This window comes from Peromyscus maniculatus, chromosome 18, assembly GCF_049852395.1.
Source record: "Peromyscus maniculatus bairdii isolate BWxNUB_F1_BW_parent chromosome 18, HU_Pman_BW_mat_3.1, whole genome shotgun sequence".
Lineage (NCBI taxonomy): Eukaryota > Metazoa > Chordata > Mammalia > Rodentia > Cricetidae > Peromyscus > Peromyscus maniculatus.
The window spans coordinates 43,863,877-43,881,038 of record NC_134869.1 but is presented as its reverse complement, the minus strand read 5'-3'; the positions used below and the strand labels follow the sequence as shown (position 1 = coordinate 43,881,038).

Here is a 17,162-nt window from a genome sequence, read left to right as displayed (position 1 = left end):
AGAATCCCAGGGCGGAAGGGTCGGCTCAGCAATTGAGAGCACATACTACTTTTGCAGAAGACCCCAGTTTTGTTTCAAGTACCCACATTGGACAGCTCACCGCCACCTATAACTCTAGCTCTAGGGGACCCAATGTCCTATTCTGGCCCCCATGGACACCCACACGTGTGCATATACACACACACAGATGCATAGACATAAGTCAAATATAAAAATAAATCTTTAAATGTAAATATATTGCGCTGGCTAATTTTGTAACAACTTGACACAGGCTAAAGTCATCTGAGAGAAGGGAACCCCAACTGAGAAAACGCCTCCATAACACTGAGCTGTACGTAAGCCCGTAGAGCATTTTCTTAGTTAGTGATTGAAGTGGGAGGGCCCAGCCCATTGTGGGTGGTTCCATCCCTGGGCTGGTGGTCCTGGGTTCCATAAGAAAGCAGGCTGAGCAAGCCAGTAAGCAGCACCCCTCCATGCTCTCCGAATCAGCTCCTGCCTCCAGGATCCTGCCTTGTTAAGAGTTCCTGTCCTGACTTCCTTCAACGATGAACAGTAATGTGACAGTGTGAGCCCAATAAACCCTTTCCTCCACAACTTGATTTTGGTCATGGTATTTTCCGTGGGAGCCGGGCAGGAACAGGTTAACTTCAGCTACAAAGTTTCATCACAGCAACAGAAACAGAAACTAAGACAAATTGATACCAGGATAGACAAATTGGTACCAGGATAGTGGGGTACCACTCTGACAGGCCTGGCCCTGTTTGGCGGAGGATTGTGGAAGGACTTTGGAACTTTGGGCTGGAAGAACCACTGGGTGCTGAGAGCATAAGTGAGCTGTTCTCTAAGAGTTCAGAAGGGTGGTGAAGGAACGCAGATGATAGAGGCCCCGCTTGTGAAGTTTCTACTCGGCCGTTTCTGTGAAGACTCTGTGATGTCTGCTCAGCAGGGGCTGAGGAGTCAGCCGTGATTAAGAAGGGACCAGCGTCATTGAAGTGCTACCTTCTGGGAAGCGTTTGTTCAGCGCTAACACATGCAAGCTGTGTTCAGTGGCGGCCAAGGTTGTACCTTGGACTGGCAGCCAAACTTGGTAGTGTAAGCGTCATCCCGGTGGTAGTGGTTTTGAGGGCATGAAGGGGTCACAGAGAGCAGCAGAGTCTGGGTACTGTGAGAGGCCAGGAGAGTCCGCTAGAAGGTGCAGCTGGTAGCAGTGGAAGCCCCAGGATTGAGGGGTTCATGGAGGAAAGTTGAGGCCTTGCACCATGAAGACAACAGAAAGGAGGCCATTGGTGAAAGGGCAGCCCAGTTGCAGCCGCGGACCCCAGTGTTTTGGAGATGGCAGCACCATGGGATGAGTGCTAAGAACAGCAACAGCAGTGGAGTGGACCCCATACAAGCCTAGAGGACCAGCTGTGTGTGCTGCAGAGGGCAGAGCCGGACAAGGGACCCCGGCCCCTTGGAGGAGCCCAGAAGATTGTAACTGAATCCCAGACACTGGACATGAGCTCTCTATACTGCTGGAGTGTGGTTTTGCTTTGTTCAGACTGTGACTGTGCCCTGGTTCTTCCTTCTTCAGGTAAGAAAGTATTTAGCTTATTTTTTTTTTTTTTTATTGGAGCCCATAGTTGAGAGATTGAATTTTTCAAAGAAATTTTGGATTTTAAAAGATTTTTGGATTTTACAGAGGCTGAACTCTTGGTTTTGTTTTTGTTTCTTCAAGACAGGGTTTCTCTGTGTAGCCCTGGCTGTCCTGGAACTTGTTCTGTAGACCAGGCTGGCCTTGAACTCAGAGATCTACCTGCCTCTGCCTCCTAAGTGCTGGGACTAAAGGTGTGCGGCCACCACCGCCTGCCCAAAGACTAAACTTTTAAAGTATTTTGAAGATTGACTTTTTTGTAATATTTATTAATCTGAACTCTTGGGAATGAAACAAAAAAAAAGGACAGATTATGTCTTAAAGTATTGTGTGTCAAGTCTACAAGGGTCAATTATATATGTATATATACATGTGACCGTAGCACTATTAGGATATAAGGGAGGCAGGCTACAACTTCACTTATATCCTCTTCCTATCCCCATTTAGAAGTATCCCGGAGATGGAGATGGAGATGGAGAGACGGCTCAGCAGTTAAGGATACCTGCTATTCTTGCAGAGGACCCGGGTTGGTTCCCAGTACTCACATGGCAGCTCACAGCCATTGTAACTCCACTTTCTAGAAGACCAGATGCTTTCTTCCGACCTCCACAGGCACCATGCACACACACACACACACACACACACACACACTCACTCTACACACACACACACGCACGCACGCACGCACGCACGCACGCACGCACGCACGTACATGCAGATAAAACAAAAAAGGCTTTTTCTTTTTTTAAATACCCCAAAGCAAGATCATAGCTCTCTCCTCAGACAGTCACATGGTTGACCCATGATTATGAAACAGAACTAATTTCCATCAACTTAAACAATAAGGTAGTTTGTGTTCTCTTTGTGTAAGTAGTTCTTGATATTAAGTGTATTTCCTTTCTTTTTATGTTCATTGGTGCTTCGCTTCCATGTATGTCTGTGGGAGGGTGTCAGAAGCCCTGGAACTGGAGTTACAGACAGTTGTGAGCTGCCATGTGGGTGCTGGGAATTGAACCTGGGTCCTGTGGAAGAGCAGCCAGTGCTCTTAACCTCTGAGCCATCTCTCCAGCCCCGCATATTTCCTTTCTTTCCTCACCACTTCCACTCAGGACACTGGTGAGGGCCAGTGATTCCATGGGGGTGTGTTACCTGATGGTGTTGTTTTAATCCAAAATGCAACCTGAAGATTTCGTTCACAAGCGAACAGTCTCCACTCAGGCTGGCAGCTCGAATCTGTCACAAACACAGAGGGCAAGGGGGAGGTAAGGGCTCTCTCTCTATCCACAGCCAGCCAACGTTTAAAACTGGGAGAGAACAGAACATCGGCACGCATTTCTGCGACTCCAGTGCGTCTGAAACTTTCTTCTAAATCATTCTTGAAGCATCTGTTAGCAAGATCAGAACACGCTACACAATCCAGGGGCACCGTGGCAGGGGGTCGCCCACCAAAGGCAATTCTCAACATTATCTGCAGCCTCACGGACATAATCTCTTCTGAAACAGAGTCGGAGAGTTGGGCCTCACAGTTAAAGCTCATGATCTCTAGAAGATACAAACACTTTAGAAATTACCAAAGGGACTTCAAGGGAACATTTTTCCAAAGGAGGTGCCTAAAACTAGCATGTGACCCTGGCCAAAGCCCAAATCTTAGACACTCCCCTACTCTGTCAAGGTCTGTCAAGCGTCTCCTCAGGGCCCCTGACTGTGTATGAGATGTTACAGGATGTAAAACACAAAGAATGGAGAGCATCCTCCTGAAGTTAGCACATATTTTCAGGACTACCCCCTACATGGCACGGCCTTCAGCCACACGTTGGTAATTCACTGCCAAGAGGACGGTCCGATTCTTGTTACCTCTGCAATGACATGGCTGCATGGGACTGTGGAGCTCAAGGCACTGAGCACGTCAGCTAACAGGCATTAGACTCCTAACACCAGAGACAGGCTCACTCAGAAACTCGGGTCTCATCTACTCTCCAAATAATGAGTTTTAGTTGGATGCAGGAGGGCACATCCTTTATTTCAAGGGAAGGAGAAAACAGTCTGCGTCATAAAGTATATGCTTGAGGATTGTTAATTCCTTAATTTCTCATTACATTAGTACATCACTACTCTTCAAATACTGAAATTCAAGTATGAAATCCATGCCTTGCTAGGAGCAAATGGAGCAACCCAAAGTCATTAATGCTAAGTATCTTTTTCCATTGCACTTTTGAGGCTAATTTTTTTTGTATCTTTTTTTTTCCCTTTTATTTTATTTTACAATACCATTCAGTTCTACATATCGAGGCTAAATGTTTTTTTTACTCCAGGGCAAACAATGACTTTGCCTCTGAGACACAACAAGCTAGTTAGGAACCCTGGTAACCCCGACTCTGCCACTAACTCTAGAATCCAAACAAGGGTTTCACCTTGCATATCTAGCAGACAAGGATCATAATTATCTTCCTCAATGGACTGCTGTAAAGGTTAAGTAAGAATCCGGAAGGGCTGGGCACTGAACGCAGTGGGGGATTGCTTACCCAGCATGCACTGCGCTCTGGGCTCCGCCCCAGCACTGCAAAAGCAAATCCAAGGCTGGGGATGTAGTCAGTTAACAGGGTTTGACTAGCATGCAAGAGGCCCTGGGTTCAAATCCCAGAACAATAAAAATTAATAATTGTTTTAAATCTATACCAGCATGACATTTAGCCCTCGGTGTACCCCAAGGAAAGCAGTTTATTATGATTTAAATCAGCTGATACTATTATTAGGTCTTGAAGATAACATTTATAGCAATTCTACAAAGAGACTGTTCAAGTTACAACAGCAAGAAAAGGAATGTGTTTAAACAGCTGCATCTGAATAAACAGTTCCGTGTCTGGGGAAAATAGAGATCTTCTGCGATGAAACTCACCTCGGAGCAGGCCAAATGTCTGACGTTGGTAAACCAGTGGACGTGGGCCCGACAATGATCGAAGGCGTGAATGAGCTCGTGGGTGACGACCCTGCTCATGTGGGCCTCGTTTCGGATATTATTCTGGCACAAAACGATCTGGGAGACAGGAAAACAGGAAAAGTCTTGGCTCGCTGGCTCCGCACGCCGGCCCGTTCCGCAGGCCAGACTTTCCCTCTCCCGGGCCACCTGCCGGAAGCCTCGACTCCTGCTTCTCCCTCACAAGCCCTCAAGTGCACTTCCGGTGACTAACTAACCCCTCCTCTTCTCTCTAGGTCATGTTCACATACTGCACCCCCTGGGCTGGCCATACCAGTCCGTCTCGACCGGATGCCGCAGCTCTGCGGTTCTAAGAATGGGCTTGGAGAAGAAACAGACAAACAAAAAGCACAGCTCCAGGCCCTGCCAGCCTAGCAAGCTGGGAAAATTTCTGCACATTTTTTTTTCCCAGTTTTGTTAGGGAGTAATACAGACATGTGTATGGGGAGCCACGGAGACCAGAGGACGACCTCACACCCCTAGAGCTGAGGTTACCGGTGACCCTGAACCACCCGACAAGGGTGCTGAGATGTGAACTCTGGTCCTCCGAAAGAGCGCTAAGTGTTCTGGGCCATGGCTCCAGATCCCTGAGCAAGTTTCTTAGCCTCTCCATGCCTCCGTTCCCTCCACTATGAAAAGGGGATGATTATGAGCAGAGAACACACGGGAAGTACTTCTTGGCCAGTTTCAGAGCCGGCAGTGAGTGAAGAATGGCTGACAGCGCTCCCATCCGGCTGGAATGAGGAAAAATTCCCGGAAACACCCTCAGAAGACTGTCAGAAGGGAGACCAAGAGGTCAGTGGTCTGCTGAGCAGGACCCCGTGAGATAAGAAAGACATAAGAGTCCCAGACATGGCAGCTGCATTTACCACGCACCCGACACTCAGTAGCTACCAGATATTTATGTACATCCATCCAACAGTAACTTACTCAACAGACAGTCATTAAGATCTAATAAGGGGGAGCTGGAGAGATGGCTCAGAGGTTAAGAGCACCGGCTGCTCTTGCAGAGGTCCTGAGTTCAATCCCAGCAACCACATGGTGGCTCACAACCACCTAATGAGATCTGGTGCCCTCTTCTGGCCTGCAGGGATATATGCGGACAGAACACTGTGTACACGATAAATAAAATCTTGAAAAAAAAAAATCTAGCCGGGCGGTAGTGGCGCACGCCTTTAATCCCAGCACTCGGGAGGCAGAGCCAGGCGGATCTCTGTGAGTTCGAGGCCAGCCTGGGCTACCAAGTGAGTTCCAGGAAAGGCGCAAAGCTACACAGAGAAACCCTGTCTCGAAAAACCAAAAATAAATAAATAAATAAATAAAAATCTAATAAGTGACCTAGAATCTACTAATGGAGACAGAAATTAAGAAATATTTACCAAAATGACTGACTACACAGTGACGGTCTTGAGCAAATACCATGAGAAGGCCAGGCCCGATCTGGAGAGCTGGAACAGGCTTCTCTTAGACCTATGGCGCTGGGGATGTGGCTCAGTTGGTGAGGCTTGTCTAGCATGCCCCGGTTCTATCCCCAGCATGGAACGAGCCAGCATGGCAGGTGCTCACGTCTTCCCACCACTGGGGAGACAGGCACAGGAGGATCAGACGTTCACAGTCATCCTCGACTGCAGGCCAGCCTGAGCTGGAGAGTCTGTCTCAAAAAACTAAATAAGCGAACAGGCTGGAAAGGTGGCCCAGCGGTTAAGAGCACTGGCTGTTCGTCCACAGGACCCAAGTTTCATTGCCAGCGCCCACGTGGCGGCTCACAACCGTCTATCACTCGGGTTCTAAGAGATCCGACGCCCTCTTCTGGCCTCCGTGGACACGAGTCACACACGTGGGGTACAGACACACGTACAGTCAAAACAGCCGTGCAGAGAAGAGAGAAATGAAAACTGACATTAGAAAGAGAGCGGGGGCAGCGGGGACATGAGATTTGGGAAGGAGGAAAGGGAACGGGGAAATCATAAAATTAGATTCTCATCTCAAAAAAACTAAAAGAAATTGTTTAAATAAAAAAATAAAAATTTATTTTGAAAATTAACGCAGACCTGACCTACTGAATGAGTGGGGGTTAAAAATGTAAACAGAAGAAAGGAAAGGGGGGTAACGTGTGTGGGGGGGGTGGCTGAAGACAGAACGTACGAGAAGCCGAATGCAGGACCGGAATCCAGCAGCAGAGGGGGCCGCGGGCTGGTGACGCGGGCTGAGGCCAAGGCTCACAGACCTGGCCTGCTTTCTGGCAGCAGGGGGAAGCCTCCAAAGGGAGTGCTGAAACAGGGGCATGCCTTTGTTTACCCTTAACACTACAACAGCCGGGAAGAGTAAGTGGGGGATGACCGAAGCTGAGTTCAGAGAAACCAGATGGCGGCCACCGTGGTACTGTAGGCGAGAGGCAGAGGTGAGGTGTTTAAGCAAGAATGGGGGGAGCCAGAAGGTAATTTAGGAGGTAACCCGAACAAAATCTGGGTATTTTACTGGTGCACCCCAAAAAAGCTTATCTGGGGATCAGAGGAAAAAGCCAGCCACTATAGTAAACATGGAGGTCAGGCAGCGATAGCACAGGCCTTTAATCCTAGCATTCAGGAGACATTCATCCAGATCTCCCTGAGTTCAAGGCCACACTGGGAACAGAGTCAGACGTGGTGGCACACACCTTTAATCCCAGCACTATTTAACCATAGAGGTCTGGAGGTCTGTACAGACAGACAGGAAGTGATAGAGCTGTGCGGAAAGAGGGAGTAAGATGGCAGGCACAGAAGGGTATACAGGTGTGAGTAAACAGGAAGTAGCTCTCTCTGGAGGCTGAGGGGTCGGTGAGGTAAAGTTGGCTGTGGTTTATATTATTCCTCTAATCTTTCAGTTTCCACCCCAATATCTGGCTCTAGGTTTTTTATTAATAAGACCGTTTTATTAATTCGTCTTACAAGGAAGGAACCAGACGTATCTATCAGTTTCTGGCTTAAATGGTAGAAACATCTACTGATATGTGTAAAACCAAGCTGAGCATAATGGTACATGCCTGTGATGCCAGAACATGGGAGGTGAAGACAGGGGGTCAGGGGACCAGCCTGGGCTACATCAGACCCTGTCTCAAAAAAAAAAAAAAAAAAAACTCAAAGAAAAAAAGAAGGAAAGGGGAAGAAAAACTAAAAACTCAGATTGGGTGAAGACAGGGGTGGTAAAAATCAGGAATCTGAACTTGGACATATTGAGTCTAACCTGTCTTGAAGACAATCCAAGTAAAAGTGATAAGTGAGCATTGAATACACAGATGAGCATTCAGATCGGAAGTCTGACCTAAAGAGGAACAAGACCCCCTCAGAACACAGAGAGACAAGACCCCTCCTCAGAACACAGAGAGACAAAACTCCTCCTCAGAACACAGAGGGACAGGACCTCAGAACACAGAGGAACAGGACCTCAGAACACAGAGGGACAGGACCTCACAGAACAGAGGGACAGGACCTCACAGAACACAGAGGGACAGGACCCCACAGAACAGAGGGACAGGACCTCACAGAACACAGAGGGACAGGACCTCACAGAACACAGAGAGACAAGACCCCACAGAACACAGAGGACAAGACCCCTCAGAACAAAGAGGAACAGGACCTCACAGAACACAGAGACAAGACCCCTCACAGAACAGAGGGACAGGACCTCACAGAACACAGAGGGACAAGACCCCACAGAACACAGAGGGACAGGACCCCACAGAACAGAGGGACAGGACCTCACAGAACAAAGAGGAACAGGACCTCACAGAACACAGAGACAAGACCCCTCACAGAACAGAGGGACAGGACCTCACAGAACACAGAGGGACAGGACCTCACAGAACAGAGAGACAGGACCTCACAGAACACAGAGGGACAGGACCTCACAGAACACAGAGGGACAGGACCCCACAGAACAGAGGGACAGGACCTCACAGAACACAGAGGGACAGGACCTCACAGAACACAGAGGGACAGGACCTCACAGAACACAGAGGGACAGGACCTCACAGAACAGAGGGACAGGACCTCACAGAACAGAGGGACAGGAACCTCACAGAACAGAGGGACAGGACCTCACAGAACACAGAGAGACAAAACCCCTCCTCAGAACACAGAGGGACAAGACCCCTCACAGAACACAGAGGGACAGGACCCCACAGAACACAGAGGGACAAGACCCCTCAGAACACAGAGAGACAAGACCCCCTCAGAACACAGAGAGACAGGACCCCTCAGAACACAGAGAGACAGGACCCCTCAGAACATAGAGAGACAAAACCCTTCACAGAACACAGAGGGACAGGACCTCACAGAACACAGAGGGACAGGACCTCACAGAACAGAGGGACAGGACCTCACAGAACACAGAGGGACAGGACCTCACAGAACAGAGGGACAGGACCTCACAGAACAGAGGGACAGGACCTCACAGAACAGAGGGACAGGACCTCACAGAACAGAGGGACAGGACCTCACAGAACAGAGGGACAGGACCTCACAGAACACAGAGGGACAGGACCTCACAGAACACAGAGGGACAGGACCTCACAGAACACAGAGGGACAGGACCTCACAGAACAGAGGGACAGGACCTCACAGAACACAGAGGGACAGGACCTCAGAACACAGAGGGACAGGACCCCACAGAACAGAGGGACAGGACCTCACAGAACAGAGGGACAGGACCTCACAGAACACAGAGGGACAGGACCTCACAGAACACAGAGGGACAGGACCTCACAGAACAGAGGGACAGGACCCCACAGAACACAGAGGGACAGGACCTCACAGAACACAGAGGGACAGGACCTCACAGAACAGAGGGACAGGACCTCACAGAACAGAGGAGGAAAAAGGACTGAGCACGTCAACATTTAAGGGCTGGAAGAGGACATCAGCAAAGGAGCAGCGGAAGAATGTACGTGAAACTGCGCCACAGCGTCATCAGCCGGCATTCTGCATGCTCCACGCTCCACGCCCGTGATTCTGCTCAGAGACCTGGATCTTGGGGGAGCTTGTAACCGTCACCAGGAGAGAGGGTTGAGAATATTTAACGGCAGTACCGCGCACAATTACAAGGCTGGACACACTATTAGAAAGGTGGACCTTGATGCGAACACACAGTGGAATAGTATACAACAGTGAAGTTAAGTAAACCGGAGAGGACACACGGTAGGCTGGAAAAACTGACTTACAGGGGACTGCGTACTGGAGGATTTCACATCTCACAGAACCACAGAGGACGTACGCCCACATGCCCAGTCCACAACACATTCCACACCACTCCAAGTGCGAAGCAGGAAAGCAGGCGTCCAGACAATGCAATCCTGGACTGCACACGTGGGTGGGAAAACTCAGAAAAGCGGGAATGATGCCCAGTCAGGAGGATAAGGGATGTCACTCAAGAGGACCACACAGGTGTCTCAAGTCCGGGGAACATTCTGCTCCTCAGATCTCGGCATCAGTTAACCAGAGGCTTCCCTTGTTGTTGAAAGTATACCCATGGTTTTCTGATTGCCTGGATCAATGAAGGACTTCACAATAAAGACTCCAATTTAAGACAGAATGGAGTAGAGTACGGCTGTGTTTTAACACTGCCGAGAGCTGAGACTTTAAAACGTTCACTCGATTACTTTTTTCCTGAGACAGAATCTCTAGTCCAACCAGCCTCACTCTCTATGTAGCTGAGGATGGCCTTGAACATCTGATCCTCTGCCTCCACCTCCTGAGTGCTAGAATTACAGGTGTGTGCCACCGAGCGTGGATGATGCGTTGTTAGGGATGAGCTCAGGGGTCCGTGTACGTTGGGCAAGGCCTCTACCAGCTGAGGGACAGCCCCAGCTCCCAAAACACTCATCTACTAGACCACCACAGAGGAGTGGGCAGACTTACCGAGAGCTGTCAGTAACGTGATCACCAATTCACCGCCGAGGAAACTAAGAGTACGAAAAATTGCCAGGCGGTGGTGGCGCACGCCTGTAATCCCAGCACTCGGGAGGCAGAGGCAGGTGGATCTCTGTGAGTTCGAGGCCAGCCTGGGCTACAGAGCGAGTTCCAGGACAGACTCCAAAGCTACAGAGAAACCCTGTCTCAAAAAAACAAAAACAAAAAGGAAGAAAAAAAGAGTATGAAAAATCATTCCCAAGCCCACAGCTAATAAGCAGAAGAACTGGGATTCCGACTGGAGTCTTACTCTAAACCCATAGTTTTGTAGACAGTTATGAATAACCAAATACACGAGAAATTCTCCATCAGAAAAGCACTTAGGTGGACTTAAACATAGATTATATATTCAAATTGGAAAAGCTACGTGCAATACCGTCAATGACCTTCACCATGTCACACGAACCACCTGCTACCACCAAGATTCTGTGAAAACCCTCCAGTGACGTCAAATGAATAATAAAATTGCTCATTTATTTCTCAAGCTAACTTAGTTCCCATCGCCATTCTACGAGATAGATACATGTTATCTAGAACATGGGAACTCTCCCTCCCGCCCTCCTTCCGTTCCAACCTTACCTCATGTGGTATCGGTTCTCACCTCAGCATTCCCAGCTGCCCACCACAGAGCTCACATTGGTTTCCGTGTCCCCGCCCTCCAGCTACACCTCACACCATGCTGTTCCTGGCGCCTGTGGTTTCCTAGCCTCTCGGTTAACAGCGTCTGTCTTTGCCTTTGCAGGGGCTCTGGGCCTTCCAGCTGAGTGTGTTAGTAGCCTTCAATCAACCGTCACTGTCCTATGGTGGTTACCAACCACCTGCCAGAGGTTGGACCTTGACCATCCTCCACAGGCCCAGGAATTAAAGGATTGGCTCCCTTGTCATTGTTTTTTAAATATCTATGTGTGTTTTGTCTGCGAGTATGTCTGTGAACCACATGCCTGCCTGCAGGGTTCAGAAGAGGGTGCTGGATCCCCTGGGACTGGAGTTACTGATGGTTGTGAGCAGCCATGTGAGTGCTGGGCACTGAATCTTTTTTTTTTTAATTAATCTGTATTTTTTAATTATCCATTACGATCTAAATGAGTTACATAAACATACTACCTCAAACAAGAGCAGAAATATATATACAGTATAACAAAATTTACTTCAAATTTGTATCAATAAACTAAAATCTACAGCAATGTAAAACATTTCAAACAAGTCACTGCTGTTTAAAAGTAAGTTCAACAATCCACCCTTTTATCCTGTCATTATACTATCCCCTTTTCTTCTTTTGTTTTTAATTATTTTTTTCTAAAATCAGCTTGATACAGTACAAATTCTTACCCTAATCGTGAAATGTTTCACTGAGGCTTGCCCAGTGATTGAGTAAAACCAAAACTTATTCTAAGCCACAGTCATCCTAGGGTCCCCCCTGCTGTGTAGCCTCCCTGGTTCTGTGGGTTGCAGTCGGATTGTTCTTTTGGGCACTGAACCTTGTCCCATGGAAAAGCAGTCAGTGCTCTTAACCACGCTCTCCTGCCCCAAAGGACTGGTTATCCTGCGGCACTACACGAAGTGGGCCCAGTGGAAGGCAGTTAGATCACTGGGTCTGGGGGGCTGTGGTGACCTTGCTGCCCACACACACTGCACACTGCACACTGCACATACAGCCCCACTATGAAGTACTGACTGACACAGACCACAGAGGCAACGGGGTCCATGCTGCAAGCCACAGGAAAATGTATGGAATTCAGCTACTATCACAAAAGCTACTACCAGGAAAGGTCAAGGCCCTTTCCGAAGGTCAGGCCATGACTTAAGAAGTCTTGGTGATATTTTAGCTTTTGTATATATATTAGCCGGTTCCTACGGTGATTTTCTTGTATGCTATGTGGGCTTCCAAGAACTCCTAACAGTGTATTTATCTAAAATACCCATCAAGCATCCAAGGCCAAACAATCTCCTGAATTAAGGTAAATTAAGCTCAAACCTCCTTTCTTATATAGCCTTAGTGGTATTTATACTAACATTATAGACTCCTGATATTTACCTAACCACCTCTAGAAATGTAGTTTGAGCACATAAATTCCCTTTTTCTGATATATTAACCGTTGACCTCCTCCTTTACCACTCCCCTTTTGGGTTGTAAAAGAAAGCCTGATGGTCAGTGCCTGAAGAAAACTCTGGCCTGCCTTTATGAGCCTGTAAGAATTCAAGCCTGGTCACCTTGCTTTAGCTAGATCACTGCTATTGCGTGGGTATATACCTGTAAACCTCAGAGACTGAGGAAGGATTCTGACTGGAGAACTAGAAGAATGAGATGGAAGATGAGGAAGAGCCAGATGGGGAAGAAGGAGATGAAAGACCAAGATGGGACAGAACTAAGGTGAGCGAATTAAGATAGAACTTAGAGGGGACAGCAGATAAATGCAGAGAGAAACCGGGCAAGAAAGGAGCTAGGCAGGAGAGCAGAACTGAAGCTGTGTAAATAGAATTTTATCCCAGAGAAATAAAATAGACAGACGAAAGAGCTTGGTGTACTTAGATTCTTTTCCTGAAAATAACTCGTGCCGTTTGTAGCTTCTCTTTGGAGCCCCTGGGAAGAAGATTATTAAGACGGGTCCTTCATAATATTTGAGAGGGTCAGTGACCGTGGGCTGACATGAGCCAAAATAACTCATTCCTCCTTGTAAGCTCAATTTCTCAGCTGCCTGCTCCAGGAACAGAAAGTTTGTTTTTTGGTTTTTTTTTTTCTTTTTTTAAGATTTATTTATTTATTATGTATACAGCATGTATGACTGCAGGCCAGAAGAGGGCACCAGATCTCATTACAGATGGTTGTGAGCCACCATGTGGGTGCTGGGAATTGAACTCAGGACCTCTGGAAGAGCAGCCAGTGCTCTTAGCCTCTGAGCCGTCTCTCCAGCCCCCAGGAACAGAAAGTTATCACACCGCGTATGCTAACCTGCCTCAAACCTGTTTAAGGAGTTCGTGTCTTAGCTCCTTCGGAAGAGTAACACTCCTGGAGAGTAAGGATCAAGACTGATTTTTTTTTTTTTTTTTTTAAGTCCTACGCAGAGTCCACCAAACAGAATGCCCAGCGTGTGAAAAGCGTTCAGCAAGTCTCGGAAGGAAGTAAAGGGAAGAAAACAATTCAGCCAAGAGACCCACCTGGGACGTGGAAGCATCAAATCCGCCACTGACATTTCCGTCACAGTCCTCGCAAGAAAAGTGCCTCCCTGGGTCAACAGCGCTGAAAAGCATGGAGAGGTGTAAGCACCGTGTATGAAGGAATCGGCCCTGGCCGGGACACCCTGGACCACACAGCATGGCCCTCCCACCACTAACCCCTACGGAGAACCTGGCAGGCCATTATTTAATACAGTCAGAACTCAGTCTCCTCGCCTGTAGAATGAAAGAGACTATCTCCCCAGATTCCATTCTTCACACTCTATAAGGATTCCATCAGGGAGCTGGTCACCTGACTGGGACCACACTGAAAATATATGATGGGTCAGAGTGATAAGTAGATATCAGAGCCGGGCGGTGGCGGCGCACGCCTTTAATCCCAGCACTCGGGAGGCAGAGGCAGGCGGATCTCTGTGAGTTCGAGGCCAGCCTGGGCTACAGAGTGAGTTCCAGGACAGGCTCCAAAGCTATACAGAGAAACCCTGTCTCGAAAAACCAAAAAAAAAAAAAAAAAAAAAGTAGATATCACAAGTCATTTCCTCTAGTCCGTTCTGAGTTAGTATCTGGAAGCCTCCTACTAATTAATCCAAGCTAAGGTTTCTTCACCACAATGCCCTAGGCTGGGGGGATGGAAGGGCCAAGTTGGGTAATGACTTTGAAGACAAACTGTGAATAATGCCTTTACTGACATTCAAAGTGAACAACAGAGCCAGAGACTGAGCCAGGACAGAAGACCGTCGAAGAGCACCAGGCCAGCCTGGAAGACAGGCAGCCTGCCTCTGTGGACGGAGAAGGCTTTGTGCCCCAAAGTGAGAAGCCCCAGGTATAAGAGCGCTGCGATTTTAGTTCTGGGGGCTCCAGAACACACAGTGACATTTCCGAAAAGGTTCACTTACCAACCTGAGTGCTTCATGGCATCAAGTAGAAGTTTGACATACGGATCTACAAAGACAGCAGAGAGTACGCTCATTAGAAAACGCCGTACCAATTAATCATCCAAACTGCAGACATCACAAAAGTAACTCACAAACACCATCTTAAAACCGATTTTTATTAATGGGCATGAATCATGTAAATTCATACCAAATCAAGTCTTGAGTGAAGTAAAACATTAACACAAATACCAAAATGGCACCCACAAGCATCTCAGTGTCAGGGGCTGGTTTTGTTTAAATGACTAAACACTGTCTTACAGCATACATTAGGAGGCCAGGGGCATCTGGGGCCACAGTCAGGAAGACAAAACCAGCTCAGTACCTAGAATTGAGGAAGGTGGTCCCTACACTGTTCTCTGAGGTAACGCCATGGCCCATTCTGAGAACCCCATTCCAAACAGGACAGGCCAACCAAAGAACACGCCAACCAGCTCTTCAGCGAGGGCTGGCCGCTGAGAGCATGTGAGCCTATGGTTCGTAAGAAAGGGGGTTAGGGATCGAGCCCCGTGGTAGAGCCTCGCCCAGCGAGTGCAAGGACGTGGGTTCAGTCCTCACCCCTGAGAGAAAGAAAAAGAGAGGGGAGGGGTGGGGGAGGGGAAGAGACGGCTGAGGGGTTAGGAGCACTTGTTGCTCTTGCAGAGGACCCGGGTTCAGTTCCCGGTACCCACATGGTGGCTCACTGTACCGGACACTAGGAATGCAAGGGGGCCCACACACATGCTGGCAGGCAAAACAATCATATACATAAGAAAAAATGTAAATATATATTCTTTTTTGTTTTATTGTTTTGTTTTTTGTTGTTGTTGTAGTTGTTTGGGTTTTGGGGTTTTTTGTTTGTTTGTTTGTTTTGTTTTGTTTTTCGAGACAGGGTTTCCCTGTGTAGTTTTGGTGCCTGTCCTGGATCTCGCTCTGTAGACCAGGCTGGCCTCGAACTCACAGAGCTCTGCTTGGCTCTGCCTCTCGAGTGCTGGGATTAAAGGCGTGCGCCACCACCGCCCAGCACACATAAAATCTTTAAAAAAAAAATTTTTTTTTAAAGGAGAATGAGAGTAAGGGACTGGAGAGATGGCTCAGCGGTTAAGAGCACTGACTGTTCTTCCAGAGGACCCGGGTTCAATTCCCAGCACCCACAGGGCAGCTCCTAACTGTCTGTAACTCCAGTTCCTGGGGACCTGACACCCATGGCAATACACTCATGCACATAAATTAAAAATAAATTGAAGAAAAAAAAGGGGTATAAAATCCTTGACAGGATGACTTCTGAATTTTGACCGATTCTGCTATGAAACGGCAACGGTATTATTTGGGACAAATACATTTAACTCTGACTTTCCTAAATGAATCTGAAGTAGACAGGCAATCTATGCCGATTGCAAAGCAGCAAGGATCTAAAGCAGTCTCCCGGGGACTGGTGAGAAACCGCTCAGCGGGAGCCTGCCTGACCCGCCGCGATGATAATAAACCTTTTAGAAGTCACGGGCCTCTTTGAGAGCGCGAAGCTAGAAGCTCTCTCCCCCGGCGAGACGCACTTGGGTGCATAAACCCAGGCTTTTTCCAAAGTTTCCCCACTGTCCCTAGTGCAATGAATGAAGGTTAACCCTGCCCCGCCCCGTCCCGCCCAGGGAAGGGTGCACTAATTATTAATGGAGTGCTTTCCAGCTCTTCTCGCCGCCACCCTACAGCGGGTGCTGCGGCGTGGCTTACATAAGAAACTAGCGAGTGTGACCCAAAAGGGCACAGCCTAGCCGTGCGATCGCAAGCTAGGGTGGTGCGGGAAGGCCCGCGCCGCCCCCCCCCCGGGGCTGTAGTGGAGCCCCCCGGGGACGCAGTGGGGTCCCCGCCCTTGCTCGGGCCCCGGATCTGATGCCACCCCTGACCCCAGCCTCCAGGTCACCGCTCCTACTCGTCTCCAGCGTCTTCAGGAGCATGAGCGGGCAACTCTGATCCCGGGTGAAGAGGCTGGAGAGGAAGCCCTGCCGGGGCTGCCCGTGCTCCGGCGGCGGCGGCGGCGGCGGCGGCTCGGGCGAGCCCTGTCCGGAGTCGCGTCGCTGCAGCAGCGGCTCCCCGGCCGCGGGGCCTGGCCCGCCACCGCCCGGAGCTCCAGCCATGCGGCCCGCAGGCCTCGCCGGCCTCGTCGCCTCCTCCTCCGGCTCGTTCCCTTCAGCCGAAGCCGACCGGGGAAGCCGCTTCCGCCGCCGCCGCCGCCCGGCGGGCCCTCGGCCCTCCAGCGTGCGAGCTTCGCGGCTAGCAGCTCGGGGCGGGGCTTGGGTGGGCGTGGTTTGCGGGGGCGGGGCCTGGTGGGCGGGGCCTCAGGGCCGTCTAGTCTCTTGCTGCTGCTGATGGAGCGGTCGGTCGGTCTTGGTAAGTGCATCTTAGCTGCTAACGGTACCCACCCACCCCTGGACATATCCTCTCCTCCCGGCCAACGCTGGCCACCTTGTTCCTTTCTGCTGCTGAAAGTCTCTCATTCCCACTACCCGCTCGGACCAAATTAAAGGCTG

The 17,162-nt window shown here is 49.2% G+C and overlaps 1 protein-coding gene across 4 annotated transcripts in view; it reads right to left on the bottom strand.

Annotated features, from left to right (window-relative positions):
* The window catches only part of Atp23 (ATP23 metallopeptidase and ATP synthase assembly factor homolog), a 64,065-nt gene extending 47,181 nt beyond the window's left edge, over window positions 1-16,884 (bottom strand). For 2 of the 4 annotated variants that reach the window (XM_076554142.1, XM_076554141.1), the window contains exons 1-5: window positions 16,565-16,883; window positions 14,623-14,668; window positions 13,709-13,790; window positions 4,530-4,667; window positions 2,783-2,866 (exon numbers count right to left, since the gene is read on the bottom strand). In XM_076554142.1, coding sequence (XP_076410257.1) covers window positions 2,783-2,866; window positions 4,530-4,667; window positions 13,709-13,790; window positions 14,623-14,668; window positions 16,565-16,769 — 555 coding nt within the window. In that variant the 5' untranslated portion in view covers window positions 16,770-16,883. Of the gene's footprint in view, window positions 1-2,782; window positions 2,867-4,529; window positions 4,668-13,708; window positions 13,791-14,622; window positions 14,669-16,564 lie in introns of all 4 variants that reach the window. The other 2 variants (XM_042263220.2, XM_006973322.4) reach the window with 2 other exon arrangements.
* Between the last annotated feature and the right edge of the window lie 278 nt (window positions 16,885-17,162).